This window comes from Gymnoscopelus microlampas (assembly GCF_963454915.1).
Source record: "Gymnoscopelus microlampas genome assembly, chromosome: 6".
Lineage (NCBI taxonomy): Eukaryota > Metazoa > Chordata > Actinopteri > Myctophiformes > Myctophidae > Gymnoscopelus > Gymnoscopelus microlampas.
In genome coordinates, this window is record NC_139943.1 from 1,925,318 (window position 1) to 1,945,303 (window position 19,986).

The 19,986-nt window shown below is 41.1% G+C and overlaps 1 protein-coding gene across 1 annotated transcript in view; it reads left to right on the plus strand.

Annotated features, from left to right (window-relative positions):
- The window catches only part of glg1a (golgi glycoprotein 1a), a 95,078-nt gene that overhangs the window by 42,682 nt on the left and 32,410 nt on the right, over positions 1–19,986 (plus strand). The window contains exons 7-11 of the mRNA XM_084060401.1: positions 1,890–2,076; positions 6,653–6,867; positions 10,797–10,918; positions 12,198–12,299; positions 13,496–13,649. Of these exons, the coding sequence (XP_083916527.1) occupies positions 1,890–2,076; positions 6,653–6,867; positions 10,797–10,918; positions 12,198–12,299; positions 13,496–13,649 (780 nt within the window). The remainder of the gene's footprint in view (positions 1–1,889; positions 2,077–6,652; positions 6,868–10,796; positions 10,919–12,197; positions 12,300–13,495; positions 13,650–19,986) is intronic.

Sequence of the window (19,986 nt, forward strand, 5' to 3'; positions counted from 1 at the left end):
CCAGACAGTAGCAATACCATAATGTAGAAATACCTTTTGTTACAAGTCAAATCTAAATATACTTAACCCATTAAGACCTGAGGCAGCGTCTAAAAAAAAATCAAAATCCTAACAATTTTTCGGAAAAAAATATCAAAAAATAATTTTCACGATTTTTCAAAAATAGCGGATCTACAAGCTCGTAGCGCGGCACTCGGTGCCACGCTACGAGCTTGTAGATCTGCTATTTTTTAATAGCCAAAGACATCTAAAGTGACACAGATGAGTTCCAGGTATCAATGGGTTAAAGGTAGGGTAAGTGATATGTTTTGGTTAAAACAAATAGTTTTTTGTTAATAGGTTACTGCAGTATATTCTGATAGTAATCATTGTTATAATAACTTTATTTATATAGTAATCATCATTATAATAACTTTATTTATATAGTAATCATCATCATTATAATAACTTTATTTATATAGTAATCATCATTATAATAACTTTATTTATAAAGTAATCATCATTATAATAACTTTATTTATATAGTAATCATCATTATAATAACTTTATTTATATAGTAATCATCATTATAATAACTTTATTTATATAGTAATCATCATTATAATAACTTTATTTATATAGTAATCATCATTATAATAACTTTATTTATATAGTAATCATCATTATAATAACTTTATTTATATAGTAATCATCATTATAATAACTTTATTTATATAGCGCCTTTCAAAAACAAGTTACAAAGTGCTTCATAACGGTTAGAAAATACAACACAAATCAGACATTCGTTTGATAGATACTACAGCAGATCATGATCTAGGAAAAAGCTGTGCGATAGAGGTGAGATCTCAGGCAGCGGCCTGGCCTATAAGGAGTTAAAATATCACACATATACGCAGGAGCCTGACCATTTAGGGCTTTACCAACGAGCAGTAAGGTAACCAATGAAGGGCTGTGAGGACTGGTGTAATGTGCTCACCTCTTTGTGTGGGTCAGGAGCCTGGCAGCTGTGTTTATGGGTTGCAGTCTCTGAACATTTCTCTTACTGATCCCTGAATAAAGTGCATTACAATAGAGACAAGTCTGGAGGAGATAGAAAAGCGTGGATGACCTTTTCGAGGTCTGCAGCTGTAAGGAAAGGCCTGACCTTTAGCTTGTTGTCTTAGCTGGACATAGCAGGACTGAACTACTTTCGTTACCTGGATGTCAAAAGATAGCTACCGTAATTTCCGGACTATAAGCCGCTACTTGTTTCCCCATGCTTTGAACCCTGCGGCCTCTACAACGGTGCGGCTATCTATGGATTTATGGATTTTTACAGCTAATGGCCACTAGGGGACCTTCTAAATCTATGGATTTTACACCTGCGGCTTCTAGTCCAGTGCGGCTTGTATATGTACACATTTGTTTTTCTCCCTAAATTTGGCGGGTGTGGCTTATATTCAGGTGTGCTTTATACTCCGGAAATTACGGTATATAAAAAAGGTAGTTATAAAATATTTGTTCAGTAAGTAACAGAAAATATTTTTTCTCGTGGGTGGCAAATCTTCAGCCAATCAGGAGAGAGTACCCATTTATCAGCTTCATTGATTTTTTTTAACTATATTAAAAAATATGTATTATAAGATTTGCACACATTTTGCATGATTTAATATTTTTTTGCAGATCTACAAGTTCGAATGCCGCGCTATGAGCTTGTACATCTGCTATTTTTGAATAGCCAAAGACATCTTAAAATGACACACGTCTTAAAGGGTTAATAACTTTATACTTAAAAAAAAAAAAAAAAAAAAGAATAATGGAGCTGATCTACAAGCTCAAAATGTGTCACTAGTTCTTACTACGTGGTTATTGTGTGTCCCCCCCCCCCCCCCCCCCCCCCCCCCCCACAGTGTCGAGAAGCCCTGACCACCAGACAGAAGCTGATCGCTCAGGACTACAAGGTCAGCTACTCGCTGGCCAAGGCCTGCAAGTCAGACCTGAGGAAGTACCGCTGCAGCGTGGACACTAACATGCCCCGGGCCCGTGAGGCGCGCCTCTCCTACCTGCTGCTCTGTCTGGAGTCTGCCGTGCACCGAGGTATGTCTGGAACCAACGCAAGTACCCAACCAACCAGGGCTGGTAAATGAATTAGAATATTCCTCCAATATGGGGGAAATATGGATGTTCCAATATGAACTAAATATTTGAAAATAGCAGATCTACAAGCTCACAACGCGTCGCGATGCGACGCGTTGTGAGCTTGTAGATCGTCTATTTTCAAATAGCCTAGGTATAAAATAGGGCAAAAGTGGTTAATGTATGTTTCATTATATCATAGTTTATATATGAAAAGTAACTAGTAACTAAAGTTTTCAAATAATTGTATTGGAGTAAAAGTACAATATTTGCCTCTGAGATGTAGTGGAGTAGAAGTAAAAGTACTGAAAATGGTAAATACTCCAGTAAAGTAAAAATTCCTCAAAAGTGTACTTAAGTACAGTACTTGAGTAAATGTACTTAGTTACTTTACACCACTGTTGTCATAAAAGTTTAGATCCATATTTATCGATCGATTCAAGGCCTTTGCACACAGGGTGTGATTAGTCAATCAGTTTTTGCCGCATTCGAAAAGACACACGAATCGAACTGGGTTCGATTGAGAAAAAAAACGCATCGCCGCATCACATCGCCGCACGGTAAATTGTGAGCCGGTGTGCATGAGGTCATTGAGAACCATGTGTTTCATTAAAAAAATATATATTGTCCGTTTTATATGTCCGAATATCATTTCTGAGGAAAGTTACCAGACCTACAACGAACCCCACGGTACTTGAGGTTAAAAGTAATAGAGCGAACCGCTAGGTCAGCGGTCCGGGCACCTAGGCTTTGAAAGCCCTGACAGCGCGCTGCGGGTTCGAGTCCCGTTCCCAACGACCTTTGCTGCGTCTCTCTCTCTCCCTCTTTCCTGTCTATCCTCACTTAAAAACCTGTCAATAAAGGCAGAAAAAGACAAAAGAATAATCCCCCCCAAAAAATGAAGATAGATAGATAGATAGATCTTTCTCAGACTTTTTCATGTCAAGGACCCCTAAATTCATTCATGTGTATTTGGCCTCGGACTCCCATCTGAAATGATTTGGTACCAGGGACCGCCATGAAAAATTTGTCAAAAACTGTTTTCAAAATCATTTCTTTTTTAAATATTAGGGTATATGTAGGGTTAAACTGATTTTGATATAGTATGAACACATTTAGCTGGGGAACCCGCTCAAGGACCCCTGGGGGTCCCTGGACTCCACTTTGAGAACCCTTACATTAGACCACAGACCACCATAACTGACGGGTCCATTTGGTTCCATTTGTACACTCTAGAGGTACAGACCCATAAGGGTCCATTTGGTTCCATTTGTACACTCTAGAGTTACAGCCCCATAAGGGTCCATTTGGTTCCATTTGTACACTCTAGAGTTACAGACCCATAAGGGTCCATTTGGTTCCATTTGTACACTCTAGAGTTACAGCCCCATAAGGGTCCATTTGGTTCCATTTGTACACTCTCTAGAGTTACAGACCCATAAGGGTGCATTTGGTTCCATTTGTACACTCTCTAGAGTTACAGACCCATAAGGGTCCTTTTGGTTCCATTTGTACACTCTTAGTAGGGGTGTCACGATACGCCTAATCTTCGATTCGATTTTAAGGTCACGATTCGATTCAATTTTCGGCTATTGTCTTGATTTGTAAAGAAAAACACATGTTTCTCAATAAGTCCCTTTTATTTGAATAATATCAAATGAGAATGAGAATAACAAAAAGGGTTTTATGCTTTTATGCCCTTAAAACAACTGTCATTCTCAGAGAACAACAACATTGTTGTGAAGCTCTATATCTAAATAAAATCTAAATACAAAGTTGAACATGTAAGAAAAAAAAGATCCAAAGACAACTGTTATTTGGCTACATGTTCTTAAACATCTTAAAGTATGTTCACATTGTTTGAACAGGTCAGAGCTTTAACAAACAAGAAATGTGAATAATAAGCCAGGGATCTTAAACAGGGTTTAAAAAAAAACAAAACATAACCCCATCCCTTTTCTGAGGTGAACTTTAGCCAAAAATAGCCGATCTACAAGCTCACAACGCCTCACGCTGCGAGGCGTTGTGAGCTTGTAGATCGGCTATTTTTGGCCGAGAGGTGTAGATGTAGAGGGGGAAAAGAGAAGACGGAGCAACTATCAATGTGAAGCATAATGGACAAACGGTAGCCGTTTTGTCAACAACGCGTCGGGTGCCTCATAATTCACTGGGAAGCCAAAATATTGTCAGACATTTGACTTAAAGGAAGAGGGAGGGTTTTCCAATTCTTCCGTTTGTGTATCATCATTACCATCGCTGGCTTCAGCAGTGTCCATGGTGAAATGTAAAGTAGTAGCCTAGTACAGACACGACGCTACAGCGGTCTCTGTCTCTTCCAAACTCCTCTGCGGTGTGTGTGTGTGTGTGTGAGTTTGTCCTGTCGTCTTTTTTTTCCTCCCCCGTCGCAAGCACGCATGCGCGATGCACGGAAAACACAACAGCGGCTCCAGCATGGAACCATTTGGTTCTATTTGTACACTCTCTAGAGTTACAGCCCCATAAGGGTCCATTTGGTTCCATTTGTACACTCTCTTAGAGTTACAGCCCTATAAGGGTCCATTTGGTTCCATTTGTACACTCTCTAGAGTTACAGCCCCATAAGGGTCCATTTGGTTCCATTTGTACACTCTTAGAGTTACAGCCCCATAAGGGTCCATTTGGTTCCATTTGTACACTCTTAGAGTTACAGCCCCATAAGGGTCCATTTGGTTCCATTTGTACACTCTTAGAGTTACAGCCCCATAAGGGTCCATTTGGTTCCATTTGTACACTCTAACGGTACGTTTTAACAGCGGGCAACTCTGGGCGACGTCGCCCAAAAATATAATGAAAGTCTATGAGAGCCGGCGATCGGGCGAAGTGGGCGGGGGGGCGATGAAAGATGGATTTTCTTTATCTTTTTGGGCGATATCGCCCGGCATCGCCCGGAGTTGCCCGCTGTTAAAACGCAGGGTTAGAGTTACAGCCCCATAAGGGTCCATTTGGTTCCTATCTATTAGAGCCATATGAAATCCGTTTTATTTTTTTCCCAATTCCGTTTTATTTTTTCCCAAATTCTGTTTTTTCCATTTTAATATTTCTGAATTCTGTATTTTGCTTTTTATGCTCATTTTTACCATAAAAAAAAGTGTCTGGTAAGTGGAAATGAATAAATGTTCAAGATATAACAGTCCATACATGGCCCTTGTTGTGTTATACGCAAAAATGTTCCCAAAATAATTCGGTGACTTCGGTCTGAGCATGCGCAAAATGGCGTCGCGCATGTATTATTGTTTCTATCGTCTTTCTAAGACTATTTCTACGTGGATTTTACTGTTTATAAAGTAGGATGTGGCCATGCAAAATGGTGGTGTCCCGTGGATTTGTAAAAATTCGCGGTAAAAAAAAATATTTTACCGCGATTTTTTTTTTTTCAAATTCTGCAATATTCCGTGTTTTATTCCAATTCCATTTTTATTGGTCATTTCCGCGATTCCGTCCGCGATTCCGTTAACACGGATTTCATATGGCTCTACTATCTATCAAGTCATTTTGCTGGGGACCCCCTCAAGGACCCCTGGGGGCCCCCGGACCCCCCTTTGAGAAGCACCTGTATAGATACTCCTGGTCAAATATTACTTAACTATAATGTGTACCGGTAATTTACTTTGGTAGCTGAGTAACCAATCAACTTGGTATTGTCAGACATTGAACTCTGTGACCCGGTGTCCACCCCCACCCCAGCACCCCTCCACCCCGCTCCACCCACACCACTCCCCACCCACATAATTACAATGTGGAGCTGGAGCGTGACCTTAACGTTCAGTTTAACTCAACAATGGAGGTTTATTCATTTCTTTCACATTCATTTCAAAGTTTTCATTTTCTTTCTTTTTTGTTTCCTGGCTGTTCGGCCTCTCTTTGTGTCCACCATCAATGTACAGTAATTGACAGATTAGGCCTTTTTTTTTAGCTCTTATCCAGACTTATCCCACTTTAACCCATTAAGACCTGGAACTGTGTCATTTTTAGATTTGAGCTAAAAAGACATTATTTTACACTTTGGGCCGCGCTATGAGCTTGTAGATCTGCTATTTTTGAAAAAAATTGTGAAAATGCGTGCAAATCTTTGAATATATATATTTTTAAAGCGAACATTTTTAACTCAAATCGTTGCTTCTGGGGGGGGTCCCTGGAACAACATATTTTGATGGGGGTCCGCGGCCAAATACACATCATTTTGGGGTTCCTTGACGTGAAAAAGTTTGAGCACCACTGATATAGAAACATACGTTTTTCAGAAAACTGTTGAGATTTAGGAGACGTGTAGAATCGGCTTCAGGTCTCAATGGGTTAACGAGTGGGAGATTCAACAACAAGTGACGCGTTAAGAGCTGCTTGTATGTCTGCTATTTTTGAGCTTTTAGATCTGCTATTTTTGGCAAAGAGTTGTTTGGTCCTGTTGTTGAGGGTCCTTGGCCTGAAAACGTTGAAGACCCCTGCTCTAACAGCTGCTCTATACCTAAAAGCAACATGCACGTCCTCTGGTCCCTCACAGGTCGTACGGTGAGCGGTGAGTGCCAGGGGGAGATGCTGGACTACAGGAGGATGCTGATGGAGGACTTCTCCCTCAGCCCGGAGATCGTGCTGCACTGCCGCGGCGAGATCGAGGCCCACTGCTCCGGCCTGCACCGCAAGGGCCGCACGCTGCACTGTCTGATGAGGGTGGGCCGCGGAGACATGGGCGCCATCGACAACCTCTGCCAGAAAGCTGTGAGTTTCACTGTTTTTGTTGGGGTTTTTTGGGGTTTTTTTTAGTCGAGGAAGAGGGAGACTTTTCTGGTCCCTGAGGACTTGGGGGGGAAATTACTTTTACTGCGTGCTTCACCTCAGTAGATGGCTGCTCAGATGGCACCGATGAGCTCAGTGGCGTGCATAGACACACATTTTGAGGAGCAAGTAAATTATACTTTGGTCTGGTCTGCTCTTTTTTCCCTCTACACCTATACCTCTTTAACAAAAATAGCCGATCTACAAGCTCACAACGCCTCGCAGCGCGAGGCGTTGTGGGCTTGTAGATCTGCTATTTTTGGCTAAAGTTCTCCTCAGAAAAGGGATGCTGGGTTTCGAGTGGTTATGGTTAAAAACAAAAACATTTCACACAAAGATTTGGCGGACCCCCTGTAGTAATTCTGAGGACCCCCTAGGGGTCCCGGACCCCCTGTTGAAGACCCCTGCTGTAAACCTTTTTTCCAAAAGGGCACTTCTGGTCAAGAGGGCAAAGGGCAGGTGCTCAAGCACCACCTAGAGTCTATCTGTGCACGTCCCTGGATGAGCTGTTAAAAACCTCATGAAACGGCTTTATTGCTATAACGGCTTTAACTTTTTTTTTTTTTCTTTTTTTTTTTACTTATCAGTGTCAGCCGATGATCCCGTTCCCTCCGGGGCTATGGGATCTCTGAGCTCTACACGCTGCACTATCTCTCACTGCCATGTCTTCAGATATATATTCTAATTTACTGTTTAAAGTTTAAAACGAGTAATACACCGTCTGGCCGTCATCTTGAGTTGGATAAAAAAAAACGTAGCAGCCCAAGAGTGACTCCTTAATTAAAATCAGGTGCGAGAGGAGGAACCTGAGATATGGGAATCAAACAGGTGAATGCAATCAAGATTCATTTATATTCATAAAGGTCTATGTATGACATCACGCAGTACGTTTAAGTAATTCAAATTCGACTTTTAGGGACTTTTGACATAAGAGTAAACAAAATGGATTTAATTATTTTTAGGGCTGGGACTCGATAAAAAAAAGTAATCTAATTAATTAGAGGCTTTGTAATTAATCGAAATTAATCGCATGTCTAATCGCATATCAATATTTGACCTGAGAAGCAATTTCTTTTCAGTTAAAACAGATTTTGGTATATGAGTGAATCAATGAGTGAATACTAACGTTTAAGCAACAAAAAATAGTTCTGCACACAACCGTGTTTTTATCCACGCTTCCATCAGAGAGTTTTTTAAATCTAAATGTCCCATCCACTGGGCCAAGCAAAGCAGTCTGATCAGCTTCTTGTCCCATTGCGTGCACTGGGGTGTGTTGGCTGTTGGTTGGTGCACTGGTATGATCGGTACGCCTGAAACTCGTCCAGTGAGAAAAGTTCTGTGGTGCATAAACTAAGCGCGATTAAAATGCGATTCATTTTTTTAATCGCGTTAATTTTCTGTAATTAATGAATCTAAATTAATCAGTTAAAAACATACTTTTCATTTCATGATGTCTTCAAGGGTGAAGTGTCTTTCTCAGGGACACTTCACGTACGTGGATGAGTGAGAGCCGTGTGTTGAATGGGCGACACCTTCTGGTTCCCAGACCGGCCTCTCCACCCACTCAGCTACGGCCTTTTTATTTTATTTGAATATGATATTAATATTATGTACATGTGGTGATGTTAAATTCACCGATACACGATACACCTGGAAAAAAAAGCCATCCGTGATTCCGTGCCTTACAGCCTTGGTTCTCAAAGTGGGGTCCGGGGACCCCCAGGGGTCCTTGAGGGAGTTCCAGGGGGTCCCCAGCTAAATGATAGATAGGAACCAAATGGACCCTTATGGCTCTGTAATTTACAATATAAATGGGGGTCCAAGAGATAGAAATGCCATTAGATGGGGGTCCGTAGCCCTAATGCATGTCAAACTGGGGGTCCAAGAAATTAAAATGCTTGAAAATCACTGCTATAGAGCCGTAAAAAACCTTCTCTTATGGGGGTCCTTGGCATATCCTTTCAAATGGGGGTCCGCGGGCTAATACGTATCAATTTGGGGGTCCTTGACATGAAAAAGTTTGAGAACCACTGTCTTACAGTACACTTCACACCCTGACCTGCACACTGCGTACCAAACCCTGTACACACAGTAACCCAGCTCCTCTCTAATAATCAACCCGATCGCCAGAGGAAACGTTCTCATTGAACGTTTTTCAACGTTTCTCAAAATCCGTGCATAGACTACTGGAAAACCACAAATTCCGTGCATAGCCGCCTCGCATCTCCCCCATTGTGACTAAACCATTTCGGAGCCGCGCAGTCTCAAGGGAATTGTCGCATTGTGAAGGACCACCGAGCGCGCTAAAGCGAGCGAGTTGCCGTCCTGAACATTGCGACATTCCCTTGAGCCTACTCAGCGCCGTTTGAGTTACGTACCGATAGGCACAGAATCGTTAATTCTGTTGTGGGGACTGCTCTACTTCCTGGTTTTTCCGGGTTGCGACTGGTTACGCCCACCGTGGGACTCCCCGTACATATGCACGGAATTTGGGGGTTTCTAGGCGACTATGCACGGAATGACGTGCACAAATCCGTGCAATGTATACTAATTCTCTGGCGATCAGGCTGCTAATAATACTTCAGAGAGATCATAATATCTGCTCTCTCTCTCTCTCCTCCTCCGTATGCTGTCGTTGTTGTCGGGCAGAAACCTCTGATCTCCGTATTTTAACTTTTGGTGTTTTTTCGTAAACTAACGCCCTACTTGATCACACTACAGCGTCACACAAGAAAGTAACAGAGAGCTTGTAGATCTGCTACTTCAGCTGTGTTTGAATTTGAACCCTGAAAAGTAACAGTTGTTGAACGTATGAGGTTTTTCCACCCGACAGAGACAGACGACATACTAAAATCATTCTTTCATTCATAAAATATTTTTTTTTTTGTACATTTGTAGAATCCCCAGAAGCAAAGATTTGAGTTACAAATGTAATTTATTTATATAGAAAATAAATATTCAAAGATTTGCACAAAAAAAAAAAAAATGATTTTTTTTTTTTTAAATAGCAGATCTACAAGCTCATAGCGCGGCACTCGGTGCCGCGCTATGAGCTTGTAGATCTGCTATTTTTGAATAGCCCAAAGAAATCCAAAAATGACAAAGATGTGTTCTCGGATTGAATGGGTTAACCCATTAAGACCTGAGGCTGGTTCTACAAACACCTTCTAAACCAGTAGTGCTCAAGCGTTTCTGTGCCAAGGACCCCCAAAATGTATTGTATGTATTTAGCTGGGGACACCCCGTCTGAAAGTGTTTTTATGCCAGGGACCCCCAGAAGAGAAGATTTGTGTTTAAAAACTGCCAAATTATTTAAAAAAAAACACTTTCAAGATTTTTCTAAATTTCTTGGAAAAATAGTGTGAGCTTGTACATCTGTTATTTTTGAGAACCACTGTTCTAAATCCAAAAGAGTTTTCTGAAAAACGTATGTTGCTAGTAGTATAAACAGATAAAATCTAAAATGACACAGACCCTTTCCCGGTTTTTAACGGGTTAATAGAACAGGAAGAGAACGACAACGTTTTGATGTCTAATACATCTTCGTCAGGCCATCATGAAGAAGATTAAGACGCTTGAACACAGAGAGAGAGAGAGAGAGAGAGAACGCCTCTGTTTTACTGCAGAGATCATGTTTACAGCAGAGATTAGGGCTCAGGTATCCACTGTGTGTGTGTGTGTGTGTGGTTCAGTATTATAAGAAGATGACTGTGTGTGTGTGTGTGTGTGTGTGTGTGTGTGTGTGTGGTTCAGTATTATAAGAAGATGACTGTGTGTGTGTGTGTGTGTGTGTGTGTGTGTGTGTGTGTGTGTGTGTGTGTGTGTGGTTCAGTATTATAAGAAGATGACTGTGTGGTTGTCTCCTCCATCAGCTCCAGACTCTGATCCAGGAAGCAGACCCGGGGGCAGACTACCGCATCGACCGCGCCCTCAACGAGGCGTGTGAGTCCGTCATCCAGACGGCCTGCAAACAGATCCGCAACGGAGACCCCATGTGAGTCACCGCCTCTTAACCTCTAACCTCTAACCCTGTGACCCCATGTGAGTCACCGCCTCTTAACCTCTAACCCTGTGACCCTGTGACCCCATGTGAGTCACCGCCTCTTAACCTCTAACCCTGTGACCCCATGTGAGTCACCGCCTCTTAAAGGGATTGTAGGCAAGTTCAGAGATAAAAAAAGAAAAAAACTGTTGTCAAACACCGCCCCTCCAGCAGTTCGTTTCCCCGACCACCAGGGGGTGACGCAGGGGGGACTTCTAAACGGGCCATGCCCAAAATAGGTTGCTTTATTCGGATACAATGCGTGCCACTGCCCGCCCCTGCCGGTTCTCTGAATTTTTATTTTTAAATATGCTCTGTCATGATAAATTGACCACATATATGAAGTTAAACAACTAAATTCTATCCAACAATATCTTAAAAGTAAATTCTGTGCCTTGAAAAAGAAGTTTGAGAGCGTTTTAAAACGATACCCGGATGTCAAAACATAAATAGTAGGGAAAATAGGGATTTCAGAAAGAGGACTGTGTTTCAATGCAGGAAAACACCCCAGCAGCATTATATAGTGGCTGATAGAGGGGAAAAATGCAAAATATATATATATATATAAATATTTTTTAAATTTAGGCTTAATGTTGCCTAGAAATCCCTTTAACCTCTAACCCTGACCCCATGTGAGTCACCGCCTCTGCGACTCGCGTGAACATCTCTCACGCGAGTCGCCGTTGCGGAGTGATCGCGCATCGAGAATGACTCGTTTTCCCCCACTGTAAAAGTTAAGGAGATGCAGAGGTTTTTGTCAAGGAGAGCGGACAGGAGCCAGGTTTTTTGGCACGGTGATCCATCTGTCCCTTCCATTTCAGAGACATCGTGGGTGATTCCAGAGCTGCGCTAGCCCCAAAATAAACAAAAAGATTCATAACACATTTTTTACCGTGTTCGGCACCTAAGCGCTACTCTTTGATAACACGGTAAATCACGGTTTTGGCACCCAATGTGTTAAAAGCTAATTTTTAAAGCATCATAATTTTACATATTGTGTTAAAACGTTAAAAAGAGTAGTGTGGGGGGGTCCTTTCATACTCTTTAACAAATCACACATCAGGACTGGGCCATACAGAATGTGTTTTTGTTGTTGCTTTATTCCATGTGTCTTGTATTCTTGAAGCTTAGATGTATCTCTTTTCCTGTGTTCCAAAGCTGCGGCGGCGCCGTCCTCCTCCCCGGTGCGATCAATAAAAGGTCTTTATCTCTCTGTCTGTGTTCCTTCCAGGATCCTGTCCTGCCTGATGGAACACCTGTACACCGATAAGATGGTGGAGGACTGTGAACACAGGCTGCTGGAGCTGCAGTACTTCATCGCCAGAGACTGGAAGTGAGTCACAACACCAAAATAACACACAATATTATATTACTTTATTATCAGTTTTCACTGAATATTTTGTCTTGCCACACATATCGCCTCATGTTTTGTCATGTCAACTGTGTGTATTATTGTGTTGCATATATCAGTGGTTCTCAATCTTTTTCATATCAAGGACCCCCAAATTGATATGAATTTGGCCAGTCGGACCCCCCCCCCCCCCCATCTGAAAACGTTTTGTGTCGGAGAACCCCAGAAGAGAAAAAAAGTGTAAAAAAAGAAAAATCTATATTTTCTACTTAATTTTATATAATCTTTTCAAAAATAGCAGGGCTCAGTTGCACCACCTCACACTAAGTTCAAACTTAGCCTAGTTATTGCTTAAATGGCTTTTAAAAAGCCATTTAACCCCATTTAGCTGGGAAAGTATCTCTTTCATTTTTAGATTTCTTTGGCTATTCAAAAATAGCAGATCTACAAGCTCGTAGCGCGGCACCAAGTGCCGCGCTACGAGCTTGTAGATCTGCTATTTTTTTGTTTTTTTTATGTGAAAATTTGTGCAAATCTTTAAATATATAAATATATATTTATATTTCTAAAATATATATTTAAAGATTTGCACTAATTTTCACGATTTTTCAAAAAAGTGACAGAGATACTTTCCCGGATTGAATGTGTTTAAGCTATAACTAGGCTAAGTTTGAACGTAGTGTGAGGTGGTGCAAATGGCCCCAGATGTATACTGCTCAAAAAAATAAAGGGAACACTTTGATCCCTTAATTCTTTTAAGTTTTTTCATGAACTGTGTACATACTGCTAACGAAAAAACTCAAAAGAATTAAGGGATCAAAGTTCCCTTTATTTTTTTGAGCAGTGTACAAGCTAGCACGAAGTGACGCGCTGCAAGCTTGTATATCTGCTATTTTTTAATAGCCAAAGTAAATGATTGTGATGCTGTATTATTAACAAATTTAGCTGGGGACCCCCTGGAACCCCCCCCCCCCCCCCCTCCCCCCAAAGAACCCCTTGGGGTCCCCAGACCCCAATCACTGGAATGGGGCTGCTGCTGTGTCGCAAGACAAATGTCAGTGAAAAACGATGATAAAATTACCACCCACCCACACACACACACACACACACACACACACACACACACACATTGACGTTGGAGCGTGTGTGTCCGTCCCCCCCCCCCCCCCCCGCTGCAGACTGGACCCCATCCTGTACAAGAAGTGTCAGGGCGACGCCTCCCGCCTCTGCCACACCCACGGCTGGAACGAGACCAGTGAGATGATGCCGCCCGGCGCCATCTTCTCCTGCCTCTACCGCCATGCCTACCGCTCTGTGGAGCAGGGACGACGGGTAAGACCGGGGGAGGGGGGGGGGGGGGGGGGGGGGGGGCTCTGATCACACCCTTCAGACGCAGGGGCTAGAAGGAGGGCGGGGCAAAACGTATCGAAGCGACAGGTTTTGTAGATCTGCTGCTACTGTTGTTGTTTTTGAAGTAACAGTAACAGGGATGTGAGGTTTCCAGACGACATTAACTACCGTACTCTGATTAACCCTTTAAGACCTGAGGCGATTCTTAACTCTTTACCTGCCATTGACGAGATTTCTCGTTTTTCTCTGCATGGCTCAGCCAGCCGTCGACGAGAAAGACGAGATTTTTGATTTTTTTTTTTTTCTTTTACATTTTTTGTTTATCACAAAGGAAGCAGGAGATAACGCGATGCAAAGATTTTCTGCTCCATTCACTTCAATGTTAAAAAATAAACGGAGACAAAATTCACATTTTACCTATTTTTGCAATGTTATTCTATGGCAGGGAAGGGGGTAGATTGTGTATATACTCTGAAAGTTAAAGAGTTAAAAATGTTTTCTAAATCCTAAAAGTTTTTTGAAAAAACTCCCCTCCCCCCAAAAAAAATCAAGATTTTTCAAAAATAGCAGATCTACCTCGGTGCCGCGCTACGAGCTTGTAGATCTGCTATTTTTGAATAGCCAAAGAAATCTAAAGTGACACAGATGCGTTCCAGGTATTAATGGGTTAACCACTTGAGCACCGTATTGTTCTTGGCTGTGCATTGATGGCATGCAAAAATAGCAATAATACAAAATAGTGAAAATAGCCAATCTACAAGCTCACAATGCGTGAGCTTATAGATCTTAATAGTATTAACGACATTAACCCTGGCATCCCTATTGCCAGGGTTGCTCTGTAAAGCACTTTACGCTGCATTTCATGTCATGAAAGGTGCTATACAAATAAAGTTTATTATTATTATTATTTTAGTGTCATTATAGCGTTGCTGTTGGGCAGAAACCTCTTATCTGCATATTCTAACTTATTAATGCCCTTTTTGATCATACTACAGCATCACACACAATCATCAAAAGTAGACGATCCTTTTGTGCTACGTTTTGAGCTTGTAGATCTGCTATTTTTGGCAATTTTTGCATTTGAATCCTGAAAAGTAACAGTTTTGGACCCGACATTTATCTGCAAAATATATATATATATATATTCCAATGGCAAAAATAGCTGATCTGCAAGCGCAGAACGCGTCGTGATGCGGCGAGGCCTGAGCTTGTGGATCAGCTATTTTTTAACTATTTTTGAAATGAGATTGACTCTGGTATTACAGTATAAGACTAAAGAAAAGTCATTAAAAAGCTTCACTGACACGAGCACATTCTTATAGCTCCTCCCACAAGGGGTGTGGCCTGAAGCAAACGGAGGTGACAGCGACGTGAGTACGCTCCATGTCGGGACTCTGGGATGACTTTTTTAATTCATTCATTGTTAATCCATTTAGACCGGGAACGCAGCTGTGTGTCGTTTTAAGATTTCTTTGGGCTATTAAAAAATGTCAAAAATAGCAGATCTACAAGCTCGTAGCGCGGCACTGAGTGCCACGCTACGAACTTGTATATCTGCTATTTTTGAAAAATCGTGAAAATGTGTTCAAATCTTTGAATATATATTTTTTTAAAGTAAACATTTGTAGGCCAAATCTTTGCTTCTGTGGATTCTACAAATGTCTTCTATATCCTGACAGATTTAAAAAAAACCTATGTTTCTATATCAGTGGTTCTCAAACTTTTTCATGTCAAGGACCCCCAAAATTATATGTATTTGGCCGCCGACCCCCATCTCTAAATATGTTCCAGGAACCCCCCAGAAGGAAAGATTTGAGTTAAAAATTATCGCTTTAAAAATATAGATAAATATTCAAATATTTGCACAAATGTTAAATAGCAGATTTTACAAGCTCATGAGCATGTAGATCTGCTATTTTTCAATAGCCAAATAAATCTAAAATGACACAGATGCGTTCCAGGTCTTAATGGGTTAATGGCCATCACACGCAATTGGAAAAACATTATTCTTGGTGTGACAAATGGTGACAAATAGGTGGTGGGGAAATGATTTCACGGTTCATTATCAAGGTATCGGTGCATGCAGAACTACTTCTTTTTTTTTTGTTTGAAATTCATAATTGCAAATGTGGGATTCCATAATGATCATCTCTGTGCTGCAATTGCACACACACAAGTTTTATGAAGGTGTTATTGTAGTGATTCCGTGCTGAATGTTCACTTGTACAAGGGAGTACGGTGGTCATACCAACTAATTATGTGGAAGGACTTTTAGATCATCAGAAAAAAATGCTCCACCTTTTTATTTTCATTAACCCATTAAGACCTGGAACTGTGTCATTTTTAGACTTGAGCTAAAAAGCATTATTTTACACTTTGGGCTATTCAAAAATAGCAGATCTACAAGCTCATAGCGCGGCACCGAGTGCCGCGCTATGAGCTTGTAGATCTGCTATTTTTGAAAAATCATGAAAATGTGTGCAAGTATTTGAATATATATATATTTTTAAAGCGAACATTTTTAACTCAAATCTTTGCTTCTGGGGGGTCCCTGGAACAAAATATTTTGATGGGGGTCCGCGGCCAAATACACATCATTTTGGGGGTCCTTGACATGAAAAAGATTGAGCACCACTGATATAGAAACATACGTTTTTCAGAAAACTGTTGGCATTTAGGAGACATGTAGAATCGGCTTCAGGTCTCAATGGGTTAAAGGAATCATGAAGCCATTTTCAGTCAGAGCAATGGACTTTGCAGTGGTCTTTTTGTCTGCTGGTCACAGTGGACAGCAGTGGCGTGCACAGACATTTTGAGGGGCAGGTGCTCAAGTAAAAAAAAGGGCACCTTGTGCGGCGCGCGGAACCGCCGGCTGCCTTAGTAGTATACTGCTGTCTGATGCAGATGTGTAAAAAAAAAAAAACTTCTGGTCCAGAGGGCAAAGGGCAGGTGCTCTAGCACCACCTAGAGTCTATCTCTGCACATGCCTGGTGGACAGGGAACATTAACTGAACCACTTGAACCATAGCATCCCTGTTCTGGTGGGCTGACAAACAGTGAAAATACACGACGCGTTGTGTGAGCTTGTAGATTGGCCACTTTTGGTTAAAGGACGACTTAATCCATTTTCAGCCGATCTTCATATACTTGGTCCTCACTAATGCTCTTTATAATTTGATACCATCTGTGTCTACTCACTCTGTGTCTCAAAGGTGGGCTGTGCTTACCAGTGACGTCATCGATGGGGAATCTAATAGCAACTGCAGGAACTTTCTATTCCTGTAAAGTTAGCGATGCTACAATGGAAGCCATTGTTCTCGCGTTAATAGAAATCGAAATATAAAAATGTGAAATCATTTTTTTAAAAGGTGATGTCACTGGTAGGCGCGTTTCTGAAGTGTCCACAGCCCTCCTCTGAAACACAGAGTAGAAACAAATGATACCAATATATCATGAGCATTAGTGAGGACCAATTATATGAAGATACGTTGAAAATGGGTGAAGTTGTCCTTTAAAGGTCAGTCCACACCAACGCAACAAAACGGTTTTAGAGGCCGTTGCAGCGCTGTGCAGACTGACCAGTTGCAGACTGGTGCCATACTAGTCTCGCGTGGCCAGACTGTTGCCTCCCACAATTTACAAATGTTTCCGGCATACAGTCTGGGACTCGGAAGCTCTGATTATGCTTAAGGGGAAAGCGGAAGCCCCTCCTCTACCCACTTCCGTTTTAGCATTGTGCAGTGGTGCAAAGGAGTCCGACTGGAATCAAAACAAAAAGTGTTAAATAATATAAATATGATATATGTATGAATATATATACAAATATATATATATGTATCATATATGATACATATATGAATATAATGATAAACAATCCTCGCACAAATAACATGAATCTACCTATGACTCTATGCTTCCGCCTCGGTTCTGTTTCCACTGGGACTACAGGTCCGCGGGCACCGCGTCGTGATTGGTCGAATGTTTTTCCGTTCTGAGTAGCTTCCGTTAAGCAGCTTTCGGGAAGTGGAGTTCCAGACTCTATATAGCATTCAGAGATTGTGGAATAGTTGTCTGGTGACGCGAGACTAGTGCCATACTGCTGGGAAAAATAGTGGCGATTTGTGAAATGTACTTCTCTACTTATGTTATGTGTCCATTATCCAAAAATGAAAAAAAAAATCAACTGACATTTGGTGTAAGTGGGGAAAAAGGTGGGTGGGGGACCTCTGTCACGGAACTATATAGGGTTTAAGTTAAACTATTTGACTGGTTCACTGGTTACTACACTGAAGGTAGGTTTAGAGAGCAGAATAAGCCAGAGAGACCAGACATAGGCTCCGTCTCAGCCTCGGGTCCTCCTTCTGCTCTGTCCATAGCTCCTCTGTACTACTTCTGTCACACAAGGAGATAACCCAAATGTAAAGAGTAGCAGAAGAATTATTCAAACGTGTAGATCGACTGTTGTACAAACAAGAATTGTTTGTTCTTTGCAGTGGTAGAAAAAGTACACGTTTTCAAATGTATAGACATATTTTGAAAATAGCAGATCTACAAGCTCACAATGCGTCGCATCGCGACGCATTGTGAGCTTGTAGATCGGCTATTTTCAAATGGCCAACATGTGTATATATATATACAGGGCGGAAGTGGTTAATGTATGTTTTGTAATAATAAATAGATAAAGTAACTAGTAACTAAAGTTAAATAAAAATAAGTTCAAATAAATGTAGTGGAGTAAAAGTATTGGAAATACTCAAGTAAAGTACAAATACCTAAACATTTTACTTAAGTACAGTATTTAAGTAAATGTACTTAGCTACTTTCCACCACTGGTTCTTTGTGACCTAACCCCGTGCCAATTTACACGTGCATGAATATTTTATGCACGTGTAAAATGTCAACGTGACGATATCACCTTCATATTGGAAATGGGATGTCATTTGTTTCTTTACATAACCCTTGTAGGAGTCAGGCTAGAGGAGCTAGGCAGAATAAGGAGACACAGTCAAAATGACCTGACACACAGCCCTCTGTGTTGTGACTGGAAGTTGATGTTATATAGAAACGTAGATACCTCATTGGCTGCTGCGGTTCAATAGAGCGATGAGTCATCGCCGCCGCCATATTTTGTGGGGAAAGCCACGCCTCCTCCTACTGCATGTTATGTTATGTACCACATTATGTCTATTGAAGCAGGACGTCTCAACACTATTAAAATAGATCATCGTAACTCGCTGAATTCTCAGACGCTTTACCTCACGGCTTGGTAACGGTTATAAGTAAGTAAGTAGAGGCTTATTCTTTAAAGGAGCTACACCATGAATTTAAAAAAATAATAATAATATTTAATATCATATTATGTCCCTCAAACGTTTTTCAAAAGGTTTGAGCCTAAATGAAGCCTCAGATATACTCATTCCAACTAACTTCTCTTTGGCTTATAAAGCACTTTCACCTGCAATACCACGTTGTCCTGTTTGGCACGGGGCGCTATTGAGCCAGTTTGTATGCATGTTATGTCCTGGTTCTGTGTGGAAAAAGTAAAAAAGAAAAAAATGTTTTTTTTTTTTTTTTTTGGTTAGAACTGACAAACGGGAGGAATTGTTCCCAGACGTGACGTAGGCAGGGGGAACAAATCTGACGGACTGTTTTCAGACCAATTTACATAAAAAACACAGATAGCCTATGAAAGCCTGCATGCTCGAAGTCGGGTATTTGTTGGAACAGAAGAGAGGTGGGGGAGACCAAAAACACACAAAAATGAAGAAAAAGTTAAAATTCATGGTGTAGACCCTTTAAAAAATATCGGCACAAAACATTTTCAGATTTTGGTCCACGGCCAAATATGTATAAATATGATATTTATTTGACATGAAAAAGTTTGAAACCAGTGTGTTATAAAACAGAAAAAGGTTTGTCTCATGTACTTCTATACAACATATTTCTTGCAGTGGAGTGATGGCAAGCTTTCCCCCACATAATAATGATGGGGGGGGGGGTGTTGACGTGCGGCTCCACTGACCAATGAGGCGTCTTAACCTACAGTATTTATGTCTCTGGTTGGCGTCCCATCCTGACATGAAGTCATAATGTTCAGTGATGGAAAGAGTACTCAAATTCTTTACTTAAGTAAAAGTACCAATACTGCAATATAAAACTACTCTGTTACAAGTAAAAATCCAGAATTAAAAATTGACTTGAGTAAAAGCACAAAATTATTGGCATCAAAATGTACTCAAAAGTACCAGTAAATATTTGAAAATAGCCGATCTACAAGCTCACAACGCGTCGCGAGCTTGTAGATCTGCTATTTTCAAAT